Genomic DNA, 21,235 nt, shown 5'->3' with positions numbered 1-21,235 from the left:
ACTAAAAACAAAACGACATAATAAAATAATAAATAGTTGAAAAGTCTTTGCTGTTTCGAAAGTAACAGCGGAAGTGGATTTATTTCTTTAAATGGTATGCAAGTGTAAACCGGTATTCAGAGTTATTAAACTCGTGTGTATTCATGTTTGATGTTTTCGGAATACAACTGAGATTTTCCATCTTTAGTGTGCAGTGGTTTAAGGAAAGGAACTGATTATTTGTTTCAATAGTTCAATAGTTGAAATATGCATTTAATTAACAAAATGAGTTGCTTCACGTTTTATGATTACATACTTTACCAAGATGATCTTCCCTGCAAGGCTTTGAATTTTGACAAATAACTTATCTTTTTTTTAATTCCCCATCCCCCCCCCCCGAGAACATAGTTAAATAACAGCTCCAATGAACATGTTTTCTAAAACGATTACCTCCAGAGGAGACCAAAATTGTCTGGAACCATAAATGGTCGTCTTAGGTTTCACTGTATTATATTTATAGCTGCAATGAATAGTTATATTTCGTATATTCATTAATGTTTTTCAATAGCAGGTACGTAATAAAAATGCCCCTCTGATTAAAAAAAAAGTATTAAAACTGAAATATAATAAAGATTTCAAATTCAAATTATTTTTTAGTATTATTTTTCATTGAATCAATAAATTCGGTTATTTAAATGCAAAGTGCTTTCACTATCTGAAATATATTACTTTAATTATTCATGCGTCAGCGTATTGCCATTCGAGAAAACGTAAGATATTTAACTTTCAAATTCAATCTTCTGTCTTTGATTAACAAAACTAAACGATCTTTGGAATTCTTTTTTTTTTTTTTTTTTTTTTATCTGATCGATTTAATCAATGCATTGAAATCATGAGATGTCTAATTAAAAATATTAAGTATTTTAACGAAATTATAAACAGGTCTCAATATAAAGTCATTATACATTTTCCTTTTAATTACTATTTTAGGCGGCTAGCCAAGCAAACGGCTAGCAAACTGAATTTGCAAAATAAGATATTCAGGTCTTGGCGATAAATTTATTTCAGTACAAAATATAACCAGCGTAACTCCAATCGGCACCTGTCGTAGCAGATGTTACGCAGATTCACATTCTAGTTTTTAAAGGGACATGCATCAAGACCCGAAATCGGGGAAGAGATCGACCAGCTGTTTTGAACCGGTCTGCGGACGATCGATGTTTGTGTGAATGGGGTAACCATTGGCGATATAATATCGCTCATCATTTTTAGAATACTTGACTGACACTTCAACTTCCATTATTACTATTATTTCTCTATTAAACATAAATTTAAAACCTAAATACATTTATCTTTATAAATTCCTAACCTTTCATATTTAATTTTTTAAGGGTATTATCTTTTAACAGCCTATATGTTTTAAAATCCTAGTTTATTACGAGGCTTAGTGATCCAAAAGCACGATCCAATACAGAGCAATGCAAGAATGCTGAAGCTCCAAAAATATGCTCCAGTATAATAGTGTTATATTTTAAAATAATCAAAATCGAAGAAAAATATTGTAAGTCTTGTTTTAAGGTAAAGTTTAAAATTCTTGGCGATATTTGGCGCTGCGTGTATCACGCCTGTAAGAAGAAACCTGTCCTATTCCTATTCATGAATGAAGTAAGAAAACATGGTAACCCCTAAACACGTGCAGTGGAGTAGGGTAGCAGAAAAAAAAAATCAATACTGGTCCGTCTGCTAGTTGCCCCAAGCAAGTTTTCCAAGTTCCCAGTTGCCGCGTGAAAAGCGTTTTTTGTGTAAATATTTCTTTTTGAAGATACTTTGCATAAACTAATGGAAGCACTTTTTTTAACCTTTATATTGAACTTAAAAATGGAAAAGCTGCATCTTCCGTATTACGTAAAATAACTAATTACAAAAGGGAACATTTACCATTTTGTAAGAAATCAAATGAATTAATTTTATGTAAATAAATATAATTCATAATCAATAAATAATACTTTACTTAGATAAGTTAATCTAATGATTAAATAATTTAGATTTATTTAATATATAAAGCAAGGTGATCACGATACGAAGATGTGCAAAATACAGGTATTTATCACGGTTTCATTGATTTCTATTAAACGAACTTCAGACACAATAATTTTGATTTACCGTTTACTTTTCATGTAACTATAATCTAATTAATTTCTTCAAAGTAATGCAAAAGGTAATTCAAAACAATACACATTAAATTATGATTAAGGAACTTGAGCAGTAATTTCTGTAGGTAAAAGAGCAGTCTTTTGTAAGGCGAACATGACAAAACCTGCACATAACTAAAAGCAGAAATACATCGATCATTTATTTTGGACCATTTAAGGATATATGTAATGAAATTTCAACAAAATATTAACATTTATGTTGAATTATTGTTTCTAACAATAAGGGAAAATTTCAGTCTAATATTTTGATAGAAGTGTGAAATATTAAAAAAAAGTTAAATAGAGAATTCCTTCAATGTTCTGAACACTAAAAAAAAATTGAAAAAATATTCAATTAAATAATTTTTAAATTTTATAGTGTCCATTAATTAATAACAGTAAATTTTATAAAAACCAACGGCAATGACTTATAAAAACCAACATTATCTGGAACTTTCATGGACATGAACAGAAATATTCTGAAATTCATTTAAAATTTGTAATGTATGCACCAAAACCGTTTATTATGCTTAATCTTAAAAATTAAAATAGTTTACTTATATTCAAAAAGTATAAAACAAGTCTGGATATATAAGCTTACATAAATTAATTAAGGAAAACTTTCTGTATTTTGTCTAGGTATACAGCATATGGTAGTACCTTTATTTTTAATTTCAATAGTAGCATAAATATTAATAAACCTTTCTGTTACCGAAAAACATCAAAATATTATTAACAAGAACAAACTGCTTTTAGATGCCACCTTCCTTTTTTTTAAATTTTCATTTTAAAAAGCCCAAAAGAGAAGTTAGTGTCGAAACGCGATTTTACATTGAATCATGATAAATGCGTCGTTTCACTTTTCATTCGAGTCTGTTGTTATTCAGTAAATTTTTGGATATTGAATCTGCCTGTTGTGGATTAACAAACTATGCTATTTGAAAGCGACAGATGCATTTCTTAAGAATCGTTTCTTTCTTTTGAATGAAATTGATTTAAATAATAAAACTGCGTTTAATTCGTGATCTATCTAATACAAAATAATCAATATTTTCATAGAATGACATATATATATATGTATATATATATATATATATATATATATATATATATATTATTAGCCAAAGGGCGTTAGCCCAGAAAGGCTATTAATTTCGTTTTGGCATTTTGCGCTGATTCACTTTCTGTGTTGATTCACTTTTCAAACTGATGCCAGGAACTATTACAGCCCTGCATTATATTTAAAGAAACTAAATAATGAAGAATCTACATAAATGTATTTATGTTTCTCGGACAGGGATAAAACAACGGTACCCAGAGACATCAAATTTTGAATAACGTATCCTCTAGCGAATACGGGCATCTGGAAGCCCTAATTTGGAATTTGTTTTATTATCTACTTCATATTTTGTCACACAATTACAGAATTTTTGATTAAGAAAGTGAACGATTTCAAAGCGAGGAATAGCAACACTGTACGGGAAAAAAAAAAAAAAAAAAAAAAAAATATTATCTCTAGCGCGCCAGATTGTGTGCCCGAAAATCGAAAGATATGCTTATTTTGAAATTATTTTGCGATATTGCTGTTGTTTGCGATATTGTTGTTTTATGGTCTAAGTGCGAAACACATGATATTTAATAAATAAAGGTAACACATAAAACGTTAGAAAAACGGCCCTTTGGGCGTAATGTAAAACCTGAAAGCTTTCACTTTTTTTTTAGTCCAAAAAGGCTTTTTGTCCCTGAAGAACTATTGTTTTCGTTTTACGATTTTGCATTGAAAACTTTAAAAGGCTGTATCACTTTTCAAATCGTTGCCACCAAAGACTATCGCCCTGTATTATATTTGAAGAAAATGAATAATGAAGAATCTGCATAAATGTATGTTTCACGCATTGTGATAAAATAAAAGTACCTAGAGCCACCCAATTTTGAACGACGTAATTATACTGCGAATATGGGCATCTGAAAGCTCAAATTTGAAATTTGGACTTTGTTTTATAATCGATTTCATATTTTGTAAAACGTTAACGAATTTTTGATTAACAAACTCAACGATTTCAAAGAGAGCAATGGAAACAAACACTGTACGGGGGAAAAAATTATCTCCAACGCGCGAAATTGTGTATCGGAAATTCTAAAGATATGCTCATTTTAAAATTATTTTGCGATATTGCTCTTGAACTGAATTTTATGGTTTAAGTGCAAAGAACATATTTAATAAATAAAGGTAACACACAAAACGTTAAAAAAAATGTCCCTTTGGACACAATTTAAAATCTGAAACCTTTCAAATTTTAATTTTTTTATTATTTTTTACTTTCTTTTTTGTTTCATATTTTGTGACACTTTTAAGAATTTTTGATTAATAAACCAACGATTTGAAAGCAAGCTGTGGCAACATTGTACGAAATAAAACAATTTCATCTCCAGCGCAAGGCTGTCTATGGGAAATTCTAAAGCTATGCGTTTTTTTTTTTTTTTTTTTTTTTTTTTTTTTTAAATATTTCGTGATTTTGCTGTTGAATTGAATTTTGTGTGGCGGAAGTGCAAATAATGTGCTGTTTGATAAATAAAGTTAAGACAGAAAAAGTTAATAAGCCATACTAAGAAATATGAACACTGATATGTTAAACTGAGACAAGACTGAAAAAAATAGATAAAACGTACACTAACACTTAACAATGCATCGAGAATTCTAAACATATAGAGCATGTTGTTTTTAATTTAAAACAATTTTTTTTTTTTTAAATTTTGATGTAGAATTGTATATGGTGTAAGTGCGAAGAAAACGATGCTTAATAGCACAGTTAAAAAAAAAAAAATGGTTCGCAGGAATGTGTGCTACAGCAGACTGTTAGACTGTGAGATTAGCAAGAAGAACTTAATATAAACCTTTTTGGGCGAGAATCTGACACCTTTCAGAATTTTCTATTTTTGATATTCTATTGTGAAATAATGTACTAGATTTGTCAGACCCTAGGCATGTTTAAAGCGATGAGGAGATGAATGGACGGCGAGATGGTAGCATAACATAATGCAAAAATGGATCATGATATGAAAATTTAAAGATTAGGCTACAGATTTTTCTAACACCAGAAATAAAAGACCGTTCCTCATCAAAATTATATTTAATTAATCAGTGTTATAATTCTTTTGTTATTCTCTTGTAACATATAATAGTTTCTAACGAATTTCATGACTTATAAAACATTTTAATATCTTACAAATCAAATCAAAATTAATCGCAGTAAGAAAGTATTCTGCTCAGTACGAAATTACTAAATATTTTAATGGACCATACAATATACTTAAAATAAAATAATGATAATTAGAAATATTTCAAATATAGTATTTGGTAACGTACATGTAGAATGTGGCTCACATCTGTTTTCGGGCACTAGCAGTTTTGAAATTTTTTGGACAAATCTTGTATTAAAAATTAAAACAGCGATTCCATATTTTTTCTAATTTATTATTTTTTCAAGCTTTGCTTGTAACACAATAAATATCAAAATATCTTTTGTAATAAAAAAATTATTCAAAAAATGTTCATTACTATACAAAACAAATAATTCGGGAAATCGAAAGAATGAAATCTTGCTATGAGTTTTTATTTTAAATGAAAAATAAATCACAGTAATTATCATAAGCATTTGGAAGTTATTACTTGTTTAGCAAAATATATTAACATTTCCATATCTGTAGTGACCGAAGTAAACCGCTGCAAATTAATGACTAGTTTTATTAGATATTTAACAGTTCATCATTTTAAAGACGGTAAAACCCAAAAAATTAACCAAAAATTATTAATATCGAAAAAACTCCTTGATGTAAAGCGCTCAACTACCTTTCATGTTATAAGGGCGAGTCAAATGAAAGTGAGCCAATGCGAATATATGACAAACGGAGTACTTTATTTAAAGGTAGTCTCCATGAACATTGAGACATTTATCCCATTGACAAATGAGCCGCATGATCCCCGTCTCATAAAACTCCTTGGGCTGTCGATTCAAAACGTCTGTACCCGACTCCTTCACGGTGTCGTCCGACACTAATCTGGTACCCTTGAGATGTTTTTTCAGTTTCCCGAAAATGTGAAAGTCGCATGGCGACAAATCTGGGCTGTATGGAGGATGTTGCAGCGTGTCCCACTTGAACTTTGTCAGTTGTGTCTTAACCACATCAGCGACGTGGGGACGAGCATTGTCGTGTAGCAAGATCACACCATTCGTCAATCTTCCAGGTCGTTTGTTCTTGATTGCGACACGCAGCCGATCCAGCGTTGCACAATATCGCGAACTATTGATAGTCTCTCCACGTTTAGCAAATTCAATCAGTAATGGCCCCTGACGATCGAAAAAAAAAGTCAATAGCATCTTTCCCGAGGAAATGACAGCCTTTGCTTTCTTCGGGGGGGGGGGGTGAATTCAAATGTTTCCACTGTAAGCTTTGCCGGCGTGTTTCAGGTTCGTAGTGGTGGCACCATGATTCGTCTCCGGTCAGAGTTGCAGACAAGAAGTCGTCACCCTCATTGTGATACCGGATGATATGAGTCAAAGCAGCGCCGAACCTCTCCGTCTTCTGGCGGTCGTTCAAAATCTTGGGCATCCATTGAGCACACAAAAGCCGATAACCGAGATGATCATGAATTATGGCGTGAACCGAACCGTGACTGATGTTCACACGCTCTGCCAGTTCATCGATGCTTATCCTCCGTTCTTGTCTAATTAGCTCATCAACCTGGGCAATTGTGTCGGGGGTGATTGCGAGGTGGCTTTGGCCCGGTCTTGGATCGTCTTTGCAACTTTCACGTCCTTCTCTGAACCGTTTGCTCCAACGCTTCACAGTGGCCAATGCGGTACACAGCAGTCATACGGCGACTAATTTCATGTTGGGAAACACCTTCAGCTGTCAAAAACCTGACCACACCACGCTGTTCCTCTTTTGGAGCGTCCATTATGTCACGCTACCGTCTTCAACCCAGTGTAAGAGCGCCTTAAAGAACTTTAACCTCACACTTTCGCGCCACTTTCGTAAATGAAGGCTGTCTCTGTGCTACGCGCATGCGCCGCAGATGATGGACCGAACCATTCTTGCTGAGGAGGGGTTGGCTCACTTTCATTTGACTCGCCCTTATATAAAACGATGCAAATTGCACAGAACTATTGAAAATACAATAAAATCTGGACCACATTCCAAACTAACATGAACGAATCGGAGACTTACCCTATGAAAAATCAAACAAAATCCAAAAATTAGTGCAGCGCATTTAAAAAGAAAGGTTTGCAATAAAAGTGAAATCTGGAACTGTTAGAAGAGACATTACGGCACATGGATACAATGCATGATCAGCAAGAAAGAATATTTTTATCAACAAGAAAACGAAGAAAATGCGATAAGCAAAGATTTATCATATTGAAACAATATTATATTTGCAAACGAATCAAATTTTATATATTTGGTTCCGATGGATGATCTGCTGTGTGGCGAAAGCCCAATGAAAAATTGAATCCGAAGACCCTCGTGTTAAGCACGAAGATGCAGGCAGAATGGTTTGGACGTTTCTCTTTGTGGCGAAAGCCAATGAAAAATTGAAACTGAAGACCCTACTGTTAAACACGAAGATGCAGGCACAATGGGTTTGAAGACTTTTCGCTATGTGGCGAAAGCCCAATGAAAAGTTGGATCCGAAGACTCTACTGTTAAGCACGAAGATGCAGGCACAATGGTTTGCGGATGTTTCGCTGTGTGGCGAAAGCCTAATGAAAAATTGAATCCGAAGACACTACTGTTAAGAATGAAGATGCAGGCGCAGTGTTTTGGAGAAGTTCCGTTAGCTCTAGGATGGAAAATTTAGTTTTTATAGAAAATAATATGGATCAATATAAATACATAAACATTCTTAATGTAAACTAAAAGCAGCTGAGAGAAAACTTGGAATACAGAATAAGTCCAATTTTTATCAAGATAACGATCCTAAGCATACAGCCTTAAATGTTGCTCGTCTATTATACAACTGTCCTGAAGTTATCGAAACTTCTCCACGTTCTCCGGCCTGTCAAGAATTAGAAAAAAATAAGGAAAGATGACATTTCTTCGAAATACTAAAAGCAATTCCTACGAAGGAATCGAATATTTTTACACGAAAAAATTTGTTGAATCGCACAAAATGTGTAATTTTAGCTAAAGGATATCCAACGAAACGTTCCGTTATGTCCTATTATTTTCCTGTTTTTATTAAATACATATTGTTTACTAAAAATATCAGAATACTTGTAAAAGTTCATTTTCAGAACATTTTGAATACATTTTTTTTCCCAAAAAACATTATGAATACGTTTTTGAAAACAGGTAAACTTTTAAAAAGATGATCAGTAATATAGGTAAAAGTAACGCCATTTCACTAATATTTAATAACTGATATTTTCAAATAAAATTAAAAAACACAAGTGTCCAAAAACAAAGGTGAGCCACAGAATTTAAAGTATGTTTTCAGAATTCAACGTTTAGTCTAATAAAGGGGTTATAAAACTGATATTCTCAGTCACTTAAATGATAAAATATTTTATGACTAGCCAAAATGTGGAGCGTTGATTTTTAAAACTACGTTGAGTACCATTTAATCGGTCATTCTGTGTGAAGAATAAGATTTTACCTTCCACGTCACGGAGACACTCGTTGGTCCTGTTGCTATGACAGCCACATCCGTTGGCGCAGCAGAGGGAGCTGTAAGGGAAAAAAAATTAAGAGTGATATTCAATCTCACATGAAATACATCTCAATTCCTAAGCGACAGATGCAGGTCAAGTAAAGAAAATATCGATCTCCTTCTTCGAGAAAAGACGTTGGATTACTTAGTTGGAAAATGAGGATCAAAACAATTAAAAAAGATACATTTTATTACATGTACATATTTAAAGATCAATTTAGTTAAAGCTGACTTTCATTTATTCCTGGCACTATTCGAAAAACTAGTTAGTCCAACGATTTGCATATGTTTTGCTTTTAAATCAGAAAGTAATTTTATTGTAGAAATAACTGCTAAACTTGACAAATGTCGGATAAATTGTGAGTTTATAACACATGTTTCATCAATAAATTCCATCAGAATTCAGTATTAATCTGCCGTTACAACTTAGTTATGGAGTACTCTGTATAAGAAGAAATAACAATTAAAACGGATCTAATATAAAATTAAGAAAGATAATTTATTATTAAGGAAGGAAAGTTAACTCTTTAAATATTAATAGATATATATATAGAAAGATCAGCGTCGAAATCGTAAATCATAGGAACGCGAGCACAGCCTTTTTAAGCATGAAATGTGTATAACTTGCCAGAAAATGTACATAATGCGCTATGAAAAACCAGATAGCTCTAGTACATTACCAAACAACAACGCATATATCTCGTATGCACAGCTATCACAGACCTTGGCTCAAGAATTAAATGTATTGCATAACACTCGCTTTCTGCACACAGGATTACAATGTTTGCTACATCGATATGTTTTTGCTGAAAGCTTATCTTATCGAGTCATCCACTTTTGATTTTGTACAACACGGGTGCTTCAGCTGTAGAGTTGCTTAAAATATAGGATGGAGGATGAATGACATGCTATCGTCTCACCAGACCTACTCATGCTGTTTGCAACCATAAAACGGTTTCAAACAGCAATTTTAGGTACATGTTGTAAGGTACATTTTAATTTTAAAACTGTAATTTTTAAGTTTATGACACTTTCCTATCTCTCCTAGCTTCAGCTTACAATTCTTTACCAGAATGAGTGTTTAGAATTGCGTTGAATGCAAATGAGAAGTAAAAAGTATTTAAGTTCCACTGACTTCACGTGAGAGAGTTAGGATTCTTTAATAGCGCACGTTTGCCTTTTGGCCTCGTCTCTCTGTTACTACGCTCGGCCGTATTACGGGACTTTTGATAGCTTCGCTGGCTAAGTTAATATTACGGGCCAAGTAGTTTAGAATTGTGTTAACTTCGACTAAATCTCTTTAGTTAGTTCTCATTCCTTATATTTTAAGTTGAAGCCCAAGCGGAGGCTTTGTTACAGCCCTGAGAAAGGGGCAGACTGTAAATCTTTATTTTGAGCAAATAAATAATAATGAATCCTTCTTGAGTTTAAGTTTCTCTTTTTGGATTTAAGCGATTATTCCCTTAGTAGTTCACTAGGTTCCTCAACACTTAGTTTAGTAGAATAAAAGGGAGAAACACTACAATGTAATGATTGCATCCGTATCTGATGGTACCGCGGCGATAAACTGAATGAGTCTCGCATTTGCATCCCAAAACTCTTCGGAATCTGATGCTACCACATAGAGGTCATTGGATACTAGTTCTTTTCAGCGTACTAGGAAAGCGTTCTAGTGCGCATTTTGACATGATGAACAGTTATCTCGGAAGTGTTAGAGGTGTTGCTGCACCTTATCTTCAAGCTACCAAGAGCCAAGCACCAACAGGACAATGCGCGATGGCTTGTGATACGCATCGACCAACAATTCCTGGAAAGCCGCTATGTTCCCTTTCTTCCTCACATACACCCTTATTCAATACATCTAGTCAATGATCGCACATGGAGACTGAAATAGTACGAACCATCCGCGACTATAACACAAATGTTCTTTGGCTTTAAAAAAAAAAAAAAAAAAAAAAAAAAAAAAAAAAAAAAAAAAACTGCATGTACAAGTATGTCCCAAACATACTACCAACGATTCTTCAATCTTCTCGGGCCGTGTAGCATCAACTATCGAAGCCTAAGTGGCGATACAAAATACTGGTTTCTTTTCCTTCCGCAAGTTGGAACGAGCTGCAACTGTAAATATTTCACCTTGGCACCATAAATTATCTGCATTATAAATATTCCCCCCCCCCGGGGGTTGACTCAGGCGAACGCCTGGGAAGTACTGGTTAGGATCTGTACCTAGGCAGTCTCAACCACGGGGTATATAATTTGACTTCACAGGACTAGAGCCCGAGTATTGTACTCAGGTTGGTTCAGGCTTGGCAGGGACCGTACTGGTACTGTCGTGTCTGTTCCGTCGGCTATGGTGGAGCTATATGGTACATTTGTCGATTGAGTTCCCGGGGGTTTAAACCCCATTCAGTTCTGGTGGCAAGGACAGAGCACCTATCTACAATGCGGTTTTGCCGATGGAGTGGTGCCCGGAGGCAAGGTGGCAGAGTATCAAACTCAGGGATAAATAGAAGGGCTAGCTCATTTCTTTGTTCGACTCCTCGCCGACGCGAGCCTAATGGGGGGACGTAACAGGCAATAATCTGACGTCACTGTGATGCCACCTGTCCTGATTTCCCGCGTTTAAAACAGTAGTTTCATTGAGCTGCGAGACGATTTTCTAGAGGTTACATATCCCAAATTAATTTTAATAATATATATATTTGTTTTCTAATAATGTATATATTTAAAATAATTTATATATATGTAATTTTAGTCAGTTTTTATTTTAAATTCTATATTATAAAGTATCGTTTACGTAATATGGCTTTTTGCGATGCAGTAACGTGCCGTAGCACTTACAGAAGTATGAAAGGATGAGATATTTTATTTCATGGGACCAAAGGATCTAAATGAGAGGTTGCTTTTGACGAAAGAATGGATACACAAATGTCAAAGAGAAGATTCTATTAATGTGAAGAGCGGAAAAATCTGCAGCGAACATTTTCTATGCAGTGTTTATGAAGATGATATGAAAAATCGCTTGTTTGGATAGCCACAAAAAGAAACTGTTGAAATGGAATGCTGTGCCGAAAGTAAATTATGATGACAATAATAAATCGAAATTGATGAGGACAATAATAAATCAAATTTTAATGATTTTGAAATAAAACTCACAAATGAAAATGTAGATCATCCTGAATGTTTAAGGATAAACAAGAATGCATTGATAATTTGAAGAACAAAATAATATCCTTAGAAAATTGTATTAAATTGTATTAAAGTATTGAAAAATAGAGAAAAGAAAAATTTTAGAATGTTTGTTCAGCAACAAAGAAGGTGGACGACATCTAGACAGAAATTGGTATCAGAAAATTAAAATCGCAAATAGCGAAATTTTGGGGGGGGGGAAGCACAAATCGGAGAATTTGGGAAAATGTCTAAAGCCTATTTTTATAAAGACGCAGATTAATGCATTACTGAAAAAGAAGAAACAAATCAGGTGGACTAGTGAAAATATTTCACGTTGCATTGTCATAAGAGCTCTGTCATCTTAAGCTATGATTTTTGGAAAGAAAAAAAATTAAGAAAAAAGTTGGAATATCTTTACCTAGTATTATCAAATTAAAGAAATGGTGTTTATTTTATTTTTTAGTGTTTTCTAAATTTTAATGTAGTCCAAGAATTCAAAGTAATGTTCTAAAGAAGGAAAGAGGCGAATATTTGTATTCTGTAGAAAAAATATGCGTTCTCAGTTTCGACGAAATGCATATAGATTGAAAACTCTGCTATGACTCTAAACTGGACTAAGTTGGTTCTTTTCAAAATGTGCAATTTGTTGTAATCAGAGGTCTCATTTCGCGCTCTGCCTCAAATTACTGAGAAACCGCGTTTTAGATAGAGGATTTGTTTTAGAAGATATAACTGTTTTAATTTTTGATATTATTAAAGAGGTTTTAAATAGAGATTGAGAAGAAATCAAATTGTGTCACAAACTAAAACTAAATTATTTAATGGTCAAGGGAAACGAGAGACAAAAAGTCGCTCCAGAGAAAACATTATTTTCAAAAAGTACCGCAAAAGGTATACTCTACCCCACAGGAAATCAGAAAGCATCTGACTTCTATGAGTTAATCGATAATATCTTCGGTATTATGAATAGTACCAACAAGAATAACAAGTATTTAACAAACTAATTTTGTTAAGTACTTGTTAAAGTTATTCTTATTGTATCCTTTGTAACTAATTATTGATTAGATTTTATGCTAGATTAGCATTCTAGATAAAATGTAATAGTATAAAACATCAAGTAATTGGCATAAAAAGACCTGCTTCCTTTACTCACACTTTTGAAAAATTAAATAACTGTTTTAGGTACTCTGAATAAAGCTATTTTGTCAAAATTAAGGTAAGAATCTTATATACATTTATTTAATTGTAATATAGATATAAGTACAAATTACAAAATTATTTAAAAAATATCTATTATATTGAATCGGAAGAGAATTATAACAGTGTAAAATTTACAATTAGGCAAAAAATCAAACGTAGGTTAGCAGAAATGTTGCCATATATGTCATATATGTTTAAACCTATGTCAATGTAAAGTTGTTTTTTGAGTAAATTTAAATAGCTGCTATTATAGTTATCTTAGAAGCAGTATAAAAATTCTCTCAGTTAGCATGCAAATAAAGAAATGATTAGAAATAAACGTGCATTAAATAAAAAAACCTGCAAATAAAAATTAAAAAAAAAAAAACCACGGAACTTTATGTTAAAAGAGTAGCACATTTTATCTTTTATTTTAAAATTGAGTAAGCATTATTAAATTTTTTAAAGTTTCAGTCTAAAATTAATAAAGCAGTAACATTGCCTCTTCCAAATTATAGCTATCTTTCACACACAGCTCATTTTAAACGCTGGTTCAAAAACGCTAATTTCCAAGCTGTGAATTATATTGGCGCGCTCAGCGTCATCATGGCTACGTCATCACTTCTCACTTTCTGCTTCAGGGGGAAAAGCTCTATGAGCTAGCCCTTCTCTTCTAAGTCCTGATCAAACTAGCAACATTTTCGTTCTGCCCAATGCTTAGTAAAAGCCGGGCGGGGACTGCGGGGGTTGCGCCCGCGAGAACGAGGTCCCACGGGTGTTAGATATCTCAAACTGTCAATAGGTCCCGTATAATGAGGACCTGGGACGGAGGTCCCTCGCCTGGTGTGTGTGTATTATAAATATAATTTTTATAGCTCTTGTCTTTTCTAATGTTGCTCTTTTTAATACATATCTAGAGTTTACACAGAAAAATAGCACGCATTATAAATATGAGTAAGTGTATACCTATAAATGCGCAAAGAGAGATAAGATAGTATCAGTTAAGAGATATAAAATCACAGAAAATAACATATCAAGCTGAAATTTTTAGAAATAATAGAGGGAAACAGCAAATAAAAATTTATACAGAAAATAATATCAGCTATAAAACCTGCACGTAGCAAAGGTCATGAAATCATTAGAATAAAAATTCATTAGCTTATTATTAATGTAAAAATTTTCATTTTGAACGAGTATTTTTGCCCAGTATCTCTTTCGAAGATGTATTATCAAACGAAAAAAATGCCACATCCCTTCGTGCTGCTAATGACTGCCTCATTATTCTAATGGGTCATAAATTTGACTGAGTTCATAACCTTCTCGTACCTTCCTAATATCCTAATGACATGCACAGAGCTTAGAGAACGAGGAGGACTTGAAAAATTATAATGTTCATCCTTCAGAAGCAAGCAGCACAAACATGCTGATGATAATTACGTAAAAGACTATTTACATATTTTTAAAAAAATTTTTGATGAAAAAGTAAATAAATAAAAAGATCTAAGATTCTTTAAAAGAACTGTTTAGAAATACATTTTTTATTCTGAAACTAAATTATCACCTTGTATATTTAAATATAATGAAATTGGAGAAAGTATCGCTCTTTCTAAAAAAAAGAAATTGTATTGTGCAATTAAAAAATGCTACGAAAATCATGGGACTTATATTTCTAAACGCAAATGAACAATACTGCTTGTAAAAAACAAAAACAAAACAAAAAAAAACAAAACAAAATCAAGCATTTTTTATATGCTTGGTGGGAGTAAGCAGTAGAAAAAAGCCAATATTTTTAATATTTGTTCGCCGCTCCCCTATTTCTAAAACTTATTTTGAAAGTTCCCTCTCTGATCTCCAGAAACAGAAATACCTACCCAAACACAATACCAATATTTTTAAGAACCTTTGCGTCAACATTTGAAAAATAACAGTGACAAACTTAGAAACCATAGAGAACCATAGATAACCATAAAGAACCATCTTAGAAACCATAAAGAACAATGACATGCCATTCAAAGCTGTACACGTCACAGAATACTTTACAAAATAACTTAATTGACAACAAATGGATGATATATAGAGATATAGAGATGAATATTAAAAAAAAAGGGGGAATATAAAAATCGCCGACAGGGAAAATTTTGGCATTGTCGGAACCAAAAATAGATCAATAATCATAAGGAATGCGCAGAAAATGGATTACGCAAAATTTCACTATTGTTTCAGCTATAAAGCATGCACATATACATAAAGATTAACATACAGCCCGAAATTCATAGAAAATAATCTTTTTAATCAACATTAGGGTTCCCTGGACTACGTGCAGCATTTTCTGTGTGCTGACTTACCCTGTGTATTGCATCCGGTGTACGAAATTGTACACTCCTGCACATAAACTGTCTGTTTGGATGCATGTTACAGCCCGTCTTATGTTCTCTCCCAAGGACTCAGGTTTGTAACGCCACCAGTACACACAAGAGACTTCACGTAGCCCCACAGCCAAAAGTTACACGGGGTTATGGCCAGGGAACGAAGCTTACATTCCATTTGAAAATACTGATTGATAACTGTCTCATTACCGAAATGCTGGAATAAAAATTTTTCTAGGGAACGAAAAATATACGGCCGTACTCCATTTTGCATAAAAATTGCCAAATCCAAGCATTGTCTTTGCTGCAATTCAAGAACAACAAAAGTTTTTGCCATTTGCAGATACATTTCGCACTAAGTTATGGTGCAGGCGACAGGACATGCAAGAGTGATATTCTCAAAAAAGTATGGCCTTTAAGCAAATTAGCCGTGAATCCATAACACACAGTTACTTTTGCAGGACGCATGGCACTTGATAGATAACTCTGAGTCGCTCCGATGCCCACATTCGCAGCTGTCAGTATTGACGAAACCATTCAGAAAAAAATAAGCATCTTTCCACAATAGTTTCAAAGGCCAGTAATTATCGATTTCTATTCGGGTAAGAAAGTTTAGCATGAAAGTCAAGCGCTTATCATAATCTGTCATTATTAGTTCTTGTGCACGATTGATCCTATACGGATAGCAATGTAGCATGTTACCGACGATTTTCTTGGCAATAGCATGAGGCATATCGGTTTGGCAAGCTTATTGCACGATCGCTTGGATAACTGCTAGTCCATGCTGATTACTGCAATGTCAACTTCTGTTACTTCATCGTCTGATACTGCTTTTTACTGCCTGCTGGCTCTAACTCCAAGCGATTCAGTTTCCTCAAATTTTTTAATCATACGTCTAAGTGTTACAATTGAACACTGGAGCTTTACACATGTTACTGAATTTCCTACGTTGCAACATTAGACTCTCCAGTGTAAATCAGCTTTACGCTCAAATAAGGTAGGGCGCATTTTCGTCATAAATCAACAGGCAATGCAAGAATTATTAACTCAATTAAATATCCAGATACGACTTTGTTTATACTGAGTTTCTTCTTCTTTGTTTATACTTCTAAGTAGTACTTCCGAGTAATCTCAATTAATTTCACAACGAGTTTTGTGATGAGAGTTACCAGAATAAAATTCTCAAGGCGAGTCAACATGAAGGTAGGATTAAAACAGAATGAGACACTTTGGTAGAAATTTCATAGTCCAAATCTTGTCTGTAAAATCTTTGAAGTGGCGTCAGCTAGTGGGAAGTAAGTCCGCCAAGCAGGAACTCAGGAAAATTTTTATTTGGAAAGTAAAGATGAAAAGTCGAAATCGCATGGGAAACGACGTCATGGAATAGGGAGAGAGATCATATGAGTATCAAAGCAAATTAAGAACTGGTCTCGATGGAATCAAATAAAATTATTTAAAAGAATTCCGAAATAGTTTCATATGGAAGCTTCTTGATCATACTGAATAAATGTGCACCGTACAGTCATCTGAAGTAGTTGTCTCGAATTTTTTCGTAGTTTAATATATCTGATAATTCTACAGTGCTATTCTGTTCAGCTTTTCGGTAGAAATTGTTATTAAGCTTGTTCAGGTACTCATTAATGTATTCGATTTTTAGGTCTTTATATATATATATAAATATGGAGCATCACTGACGAATCGGAGATATTTATTTTGAATGATCTGCATTTTATTGAAGTCATTCTTAGTTGCATTAGCCCAAACTGCAGATGCATAGGCGAGAAACGGACGTATTGCAGTAGTGTAGATTCTTTTCTTCCGAGAAATATCGAGTACTGAGGAATCACAGAGAAACAAAGTTTCCACATAATTTACTACGCTTTTCTTTGAATTAGCTTATGTGGATGGACCAGGTGTAAGATCTATTAAATGTGACTCCAAGATACTTGGCATTGTTCGACAGTCGTTATTAGCTCGTCAAAGAGGGTAACTGAGTTTGTAATACAGTCCTTCACTTTATACTTTCTGATAAGGAGAATCTGGTATTTAATACGGTTGATACTTCTTTTCCATTTTTCACACCACCTTTCGATACCACGAATTTGCGTTGCAGTCTTTGGAGGGTATGTTTCGATTTATGAGATTTTTCAACAAGTGTCGTCAGTGTAACATGTTAACATGAAATTGTGATCTTGAGAAATGTTTGGAAAGACGTGTACATATAGTAAATAGAGGACAGAGCCCAGGATAGAATGCTGTGGAACTCTTGCTCGGATGGAATATGGCTGAGTGCAGTAGTCTCCCTGCTTCACTGAGACACTTCTGTTTTCTAGGAAGGACTTCAAGATCAGGAAAAATTTACGAGGAAACTTTAGCCGAATCAGCTTGAAATAAAACCTTTACCTGACGCGGTCAAGGGCTTTGGCCACATCTAGTAAGATCATTGCGATGTTCAGTTTGTTACGAAGAGCAGCTGCAATGAATACAAAAATTTGAATAAGCTAGTGAGTAATTGAGAACCATTTCCTAAAGCTACACGGTTCCTTTGGAAAGAGACTGAGATGAGGATGAAGTCTGGTATAAATGATTGTTTCAAGAATTGTTACCAGTGAAGAGAGGAGACAGATGTGCCTACTGACTCAACGTTCGCTCTTCCCTTTTAAAAAGGGGTGTGACGTACGCACAATCTAAGTATATTATGCAAATCTCCTAGTACGTAGCAGTGTCCAAATCTCCTCTATCGGTGGTTTTGATATTAGTTTCATTTATCATACAGCAATAAACGTCAAAATTTAAAAAAAAAAAAAAAAAAAAAAAAAAAGATATACTAAAATCAGCGAAAAGGCGTTATTTTCCATTTTTTGTAATAAATTTCCTAGAAAATTAATTTTGAAACGATTTAAAAAAAACACACATTAAAATCCCGACTAACAACAGTATTACACGAAACGCCAAATGTGGGATAGTTTAAGATTTGCATTAACTGCGCAACAACGGCGAATTGGAGCGTCCCATAAACTTGGATTCGAAATTTGATACATATAAATTGTAAAAACGCATGACATGCTATCTTTCAATGCCAAAAATAACTTCATTTGAATCATGTAACAACAGCAGATGCGACAAAAAGTGGAATCATTCAGTTTCACTGCATATCCGACACTGTTCTGTTTTTTCTCCTTCTTCCTTGATTTATACTAATATTATAATTTAATAAAACTTTGCCATCCAAAATGTATTAAAATATTATCAATAAACATACATATTTTTAGTACTTCATTTTGTTTTGCCTTTCGGAATATCTCAGCAATCAAATGGTATTTCAAAAACTGTAAACGGATATCTTTTCATTGTGACAATATCACAAGTTGTAACGTTGATTAAGAGACACCCTACGTATCAGCCCATACTTATGTTCGTACAACAAGAAAAACAAAAGCACGGCTCACATATTAATTTTGGATCACATGTGTACAACGGCGGAGAAATTTCAGCATTAATTTCAAACAACCTGCAAATTTTTCTTGTCATACGATGTAAAGGGCATTCAATAGACACTTTTAGGACACGTTAGAAAATGGTCTTACCTTCTTCTTCAGTTCGAAGTTTGAACGGTTCGGAGGACTCTCCCCTCCCTACGTCATTTTCTGCGACTACTCTCAGCAGATAGGTAGTTCCAGGCTGCAAATCGTTCAGGAGGACGGTTGTCTGGGTAGCGGGCACACTTCGCTCTTGAAGGCGATGAGATGCCCCTGAAAAACAGAAAGAATTCACTACAGCCGTAAACTTAAGACATATTTAGTCTTCAGCAAGAATGTTGTGACTGGTAAAATAAACACTCTCATTTTTGTTTTGTTTGTTTAAACAAAAATAAAGCTGCTACATACTGGAGATGAACACGGGGACACTTGATGTCTAAGTGAGCAGGTTTTTATCTCGTATCTTCCACTATGTAGAGACGTCAACACACCGAGGCTACTAATAACACTCTATCGGGAGTTCATTAAAAAAAGATACAGTTTTGATATACGTAAGCATAGAGGTGGGCAGAGATTCTGCTCATATATAATAGTTTGTTTTCTGTTTACAGAGTAATATTCAATAGCATATGTATGACCGTTGTACACAGTAGATGCTACATACATAATTGCGCAAGAACATTGCACATAAAATTAAAAAATATAAACTAAAATTCAAATGTTCGCCAAAAACAACGTGGACTAAAATGTCGCAGAGCAATTTAACTGTTTACTCTCGCGTTGTTTAAAATGATAAACAACATTTACTCTTGCGTTGTTTTAAATGATAAACAACGCAAGAGTGAAACGTCGTTCTACATCTTGATGGAAAAGAAAACATCGAAGTTCTAAAATATCACGGTATAAAACAATGCCAATAAAATAAAACAGTTAAAACACTTTGCAGTTTTAAAATTTCGTCGTATAATTTAATACATAAAAAATAAAGCACCTACAGATTATCGTATGATGATAATATCGCAGACATGTGTTTTTAGACAAAAACTTTAAATGCTTTTTCGCATAATGATTTAAGACCGCAAGTAGAAATGAAAAATATTTTTATCTATGCATTTTATATTTTTGAATAAAGTAAAAAAAAATACTGAAAAAGCAAGAAGGAAACTTAAGCATGCAAAATCCGAAAAATGTGTAGAAATTTAAGATACGTCAACTGAATTTTAAAACCTAGGTAGTTCATTATTAATCCTCTATTCGGCATGAGTTTCGCTAAGAAATCTTAAATTTCTCACAACTGATATGAGAAAGAGGTATTTTCTTTATTTTAATTCTAAAACGCCCCTGCTACTTTATTCTTAGATTTATGTACTTTTAATATATCGCCTTAATTTCTTGGACATATTTTAAGAAGCATGTATAAATGCTTTCTTTTAAAGACATTGCACAAAATAATCTAGGTCGTATATATACGGCCTTGCCGATCAGAGGAATTTAAAAATAATTTTTAAATATCCCTTTTATAAAGTTGTATATTTTCATGAAAAATGTACTATAAAATGATTCAAAAAAGGAAGATGAGTCAATGAAGTGATCTATATTCAAACTGTTTAATTACTTATATTGTCTGCAATGTTATCTGAAACAAAAATACAGTATTAAAATTTTTGATTACCTGCAAGCAAATAAATTTACGAAAGAGAAAATGAGAGAACAAATGGATGGCCAGGCAAAATTACTTAAAAGCACACTGTTCCCACTGGTTGACTATACAAGAAATCTGGTAAGTAGTAGGCTTATCGCGTTGAATAATCTGTTGTTTTAAATGATTAAGCGGCTGAATCAATCAGTGGTCGAACACTATCCTGCGTTACTGAAGACCAAGTAGATAAGAAACCACTGACTGGAGTCCATGCTTTTATTTCGTAAGCCTATATTAGAACCAAATCAGGTCCCACAGATCCTCAACTGGAAAAATGATTGGATGTTAACTTTGGACAAAGAGGATCATTAGGATACCTTGTTTGTTGATTAAGCGCAATATGTTACAGCATACGAAGACTATCTGTCAAAGGAGATTAATGATTTCATAGAGGATATTTACGGTTCATAATGGGTCTTATCCTGTTATATATGTTGAACTTCACGAAAGTATACTTA

At 33.5% G+C, this 21,235-nt stretch overlaps 1 protein-coding gene across 33 annotated transcripts in view; it reads right to left on the bottom strand.

The window, feature by feature from the left end:
* Nucleotides 1-21,235, bottom strand: part of LOC118180639 (cell adhesion molecule Dscam1-like) — a 243,855-nt gene that overhangs the window by 22,717 nt on the left and 199,903 nt on the right. For all 33 annotated transcript variants that reach the window (XM_085822629.1, XM_035349851.2, XM_085822628.1 and 30 more), the window contains 2 exons: nucleotides 19,187-19,351; nucleotides 8,830-8,900 (listed from right to left, as the gene is read on the bottom strand). In XM_085822629.1, coding sequence (XP_085678755.1) covers nucleotides 8,830-8,900; nucleotides 19,187-19,351 — 236 coding nt within the window. The remainder of the gene's footprint in view (nucleotides 1-8,829; nucleotides 8,901-19,186; nucleotides 19,352-21,235) is intronic.

The sequence above is a fragment of the Stegodyphus dumicola genome, chromosome 8 (genome assembly GCF_044657685.1).
Source record: "Stegodyphus dumicola isolate Sdum_Otavi_A_Nest chromosome 8, ASM4465768v1".
Classification (NCBI taxonomy): Eukaryota; Metazoa; Arthropoda; class Arachnida; order Araneae; family Eresidae; genus Stegodyphus; species Stegodyphus dumicola.
The sequence above is the reverse complement of the archived record's forward strand: the minus strand, read 5'-3'. Positions and strand labels throughout refer to the sequence as shown.